We start from the raw sequence: 4,292 nt of genomic DNA, 5'->3' as shown, positions 1-4,292 counted from the left end.
TTAAGTGTTATTATTATTAATATACCATTTATATCTCGACTAGATTTTTTGCACAAAGTATGATATCACTATGACCTTAAATCTAAACTATCCTAAATATAATTACATTCAGTTTATGTACAGGATTATTATGACGATTACAGAAACATTATATATAACATTCAAATGATAAATAATCTATGAAATAACGACTAAGAGATTCTTTTTAATTACAATTATCTTTAACCAGATATTTTTGCATAGATCAGCGAATCACAAGATGTCGTGAACATTCAAAATACATTTCTAACTATATATACATAAGTACACAGTAATCTGGATACAATTTTTTATGGTCACAAATAGTCTATTTACAAACTTCAAAGCTTTTATTAATTAACGAAATTGTCTCCATTTATTTCTTCTTTTGTCTTCCTACTTTCACCGCCACTACACCGTCACTCTAACAGTAGTTATAAATCACTCTACTTTTTAAACATATGAATATTTTTCAAATGTGAATTTGAGAGGCGGAACCAGCAAATTTCTTTTTCTTACACGGTCATGTTAACGATTGGAAAGTTAAGAACAATTTTTCGTTTCCATATGAAATTTCTAATTTACATTAGAACTCTTTTGACAGAATTGACTTAACATAGAAATACTTTTAATTGATCTTTGATTAGTCTATAATCTAGAATTCTAGATAGTCGGTCGGACAGTCTATTTACAACGTTTTTTCCGTTTATGTCTTCGAATAAACCAAGACGCGTAGACGGAATGTCAATAGACCATTGATTAGCGTGCCGATGTCATTCAAAAGATATTTTTTGACATTGATTTTGACGTGTTTTTCACGTAACAACACGCTACATTGACACTCGTCAGACAGACCTTAAGATTTAACAAAAACGGCCACCGAATATCGAACCGCCGTTTCCTTGGAAAGTCTGTGCTTAAGTTGTCCTCTTTTTGAAAGAATTCGACAGGTGCTACGAATGCGTCTATTTACTCCTCTGTCTACGCCAAGACGTCTACAAATTTATTGATCACAGCTCTCGTTTGACTACGAGTTCGAGCGGTTGTACGGCAAGAACCTGAGCAGGGCACGGTGCGGGGAGCGGCGGGGGCGCGGGCTGCGCGTGCGCCGGGGGCGGCCGCCGCTAGGGATAGCCGCGCGGCGAGTAATGGTGGGGCTCTCCTAACCACGAGTCTGGAGACGGAGGGAAGTCGGGGTACCCTCCCGCGGCCGGTGATGACGAACTGCTCATGTCTGACGCACCGCCTGCTCCTGCAAGCCCTGCGCTGCTCATTGCTTGACCTGTTGCAAAGTAATGGAATTAAATGACGATTTAATTCCTGTACGCCTAATATACGTCAACAATATAATATCTTGAGAAGTATTGTCGACCGAATATATAGCCCTCTCTTTCTTTACGATGGGACGAAAAAGAGAGCATTATTATCGATTTCGCGCTATTGATTCACAATGCGTCACAACGTTGACGCATGCTAGGCCTCCTGGTTTCAGCTACAGCATTCGATACAGTATAAACCATCTACAGATGCTATGATAAGGGTGATACAGAAAGAAACAATTTGATACACATCAAAAGATAGGACAGTAGGTATTACAGATATAGACTCATCGCAGTGTAGCAGCAGCATCCCAAAAGCTGGGAAATAATTTTCTCAGAAGAAAGAAAAGCATAATATTCCGTTGCCCTATGATTGTTTGCTAAATCTCATGGGTTAACTGAACCAACGAGTCTTTGTTATCTGTTATGTTATCAACTCAGTCAGATAGGTCAATCGATTAAACGGTATTTACCGATATTGGTATAGACGAGATGATCGGGCGGGTAGTGGTAGTGCGCATGCGGCGGCGAGTGCGCGCGAAGATAAGGCGGCGTGGCTCCGAACCTTGTCCCCGCCGCGCCGCCCGCGGGCGAGCCCTCCTCGCCGCCCAGCGCAGCGGTGCTGTAGCTGTCGTTGCTTAGCTCTGCAATACGAAACAAGTGAAGAAGTTTACAATAGTGACAATAGCGACAATCTCACCGTGCCAGATAAGAAAAAGAGGCAGTTCATCTGCTCCCAGATAAAAATCTAGGTGGGGTTACGGGCCTCGAGGCTATGCTTTCTTGCTCGGGTAAGGCGCGGGGGATCCTGTTCCCCCGGTCATGTTCTTTCGGGGCCGAGGCCTTTCGGCGTAAGGGTATAAATGGATGTCAATCCTTGTGCCACGCGCGGACTGCTATTACTTGTTATCCTGCGCTGGGGCAGATAAGTTTGTAGCACTATACGTGTATGTTACTATTAGCACAAACTTTAGTTTTATCCCTGCACGACGTCATCTGTTACCAGATACCGTGAACGTTCAAATCCTGCCTATCAAGATCACCTATAGGACACAAGGCCACAGCCCGAATGGGGATCTCCCGCGTCTTTCCCGGGCAAGGAAGCAAAGCCTCGGAGTCCGTACCCCCAACTATATTCTCATCTCAGGAGATGATCCACCGTGCGAGCTTATCTTCGATATCACTTCTGAGTCCCTACACCATCCTTTAGATTACGAATAATCAGAAATGGCCAGACTATTAACTGAGATAACAAACGTAGCAGATTATTAATAAAATTTGTAAATAGCAAGTTACCGTGGTGACTGAAGGAGTCCAAGTCGATCTTCAGCTCATCCTTGTCCAGAAGCCGGTCGTGTCTGGGCGAGCCGCTGCCGCTGCCTTTCATCGACCGGAAGTACTGCGACCAGCGGGTTCGTCCTGCGTCCTTCTTTAACCGCTTCTCTTTTGCTCTCCTTTGAAACAAATTGGTTATCTTAAATTTATTTTATTTGTAACTAGCTGACGTCGCGTGGTTTCAACCGCGTGGTTTTTGTTCCCGTAGGAATAGGGGGATAATATATAGCCTATAGCCTTCCTCGATAAATGGGCTGATTAACACGTTCAAGCAAACAAACAAACTCTTCAGCTGTATAATATTAGTATAGATTTTGTATGAAATACAAAAGTCTGTTTAATTGCGGTAACGACATTGATAATTGTATTATGCACTATTTATCTACTACGTTAAACGTCAGCCACACGGTCAAGTTTATCGCGTGCTTGGGAAACTGTTATTGTTATTATTCAAAAAGCATTTGCCACATATTTTTATAAATATGGCCAATATTCCTCGTCCCTTCCAATTTGTTGGAATAGAATGAGTAAGGAGTGGCACGACAATAGGCCAGCGGGTACGGATCGAACCACGACCTCATTATGATGAGTGCGGCTTCTTTACAGTTGAGCTATTGAGTCTTCAACCGACATGACCGTGTGTGGCTGGCGTATCACTTATAATAATAATACTCGTCAAACGAACACGGTCACAAAGAAATTTTCTTTTTTTTACTCTCTGGCCCTTGACTACAATCTCACCTAATGGTACAAGTGATGATAGAAGCGGGCTAACTTGTTAGGAGTAGGATGAAATCCACACTCCTTACGGTTTCTACACGACATCGTACTGGAACGTTAAATCGCTTGGCGGTACGTCTTAGTCGGTAGGATGGTAACTAGCCATGGCCGAAGCCTCCCACCAGCCAGACCTGGACCAATTAAGAAAACCTCAATCGGCCCAGCCGAGGATCGAATCCAGGACCTCCATCTTGTAAATCCACCGCGAATACCACTGCACCACGGAGGCCGTCAAAATTACCTATAGTATACTAAAACACTAGTATACCTTCTTGTAGTACCGACATAAAACATTTAGTGGCTATCTCAATAATCAAGACTTCCTTCATTCACTGATTCGTCAACTCATTCTCAAAATGACATGATGAAAAACAACTCCACGGGAATCGATACGAAACACATAAATACCATGACTGCACCCTATCGCGTATGTTTAGCGTGTGCTATTAGCGAGGCGGCGGGGAGTCCGACAAAGAGCACGCTTAATTAAGCCTCCGCCCAGTCCGCCGGGACTGCGTGCTGCGATATAGCCGCGATGGATTATTGGAACAATGTCCGAAATTACTTTTAGCACTGTTATTGTTATGGTACTCGATGATTAAATGAACATAACGATAGCTTAAATACATCTACGTAAGTAGAACCTTGACTCACTTTACTTATTGTGAAAAGTCGGTCACTGTAATTTTCATATAAAAGTAAAATCCCAGAGGATTTGAATATTTCGACACGCCTGTACATATTCATCAATAGAAAACAAATTAAACGTAAGTATTTGTAAAATTTACTGTGCCGTAGGAAACAAACATCTGTAAGAACCGATAAAAGTGAAAAAATACT

General features: G+C 42.2%; 1 protein-coding gene across 3 annotated transcripts in view; it reads right to left on the bottom strand.

Moving 5' to 3' along the window:
- Positions 1-147: 147 nt before the first annotated feature.
- LOC112044899 (LIM/homeobox protein Lhx3) overlaps positions 148-4,292 on the bottom strand; it is a 58,482-nt gene continuing 54,337 nt past the window's right edge. For all 3 annotated transcript variants that reach the window (XM_024080897.2, XM_052891109.1, XM_024080900.2), the window contains exons 5-7: positions 2,634-2,791; positions 1,811-1,981; positions 148-1,300 (exon numbers count right to left, since the gene is read on the bottom strand). In XM_024080897.2, coding sequence (XP_023936665.1) covers positions 1,143-1,300; positions 1,811-1,981; positions 2,634-2,791 — 487 coding nt within the window. In that variant the 3' untranslated portion in view covers positions 148-1,142. The remainder of the gene's footprint in view (positions 1,301-1,810; positions 1,982-2,633; positions 2,792-4,292) is intronic.

This window comes from Bicyclus anynana, chromosome 3 (assembly GCF_947172395.1).
Source record: "Bicyclus anynana chromosome 3, ilBicAnyn1.1, whole genome shotgun sequence".
Lineage (NCBI taxonomy): Eukaryota > Metazoa > Arthropoda > Insecta > Lepidoptera > Nymphalidae > Bicyclus > Bicyclus anynana.
Note: the sequence above shows the minus strand (reverse complement) of the source record. Positions and strands in the feature narration are given on the sequence as shown.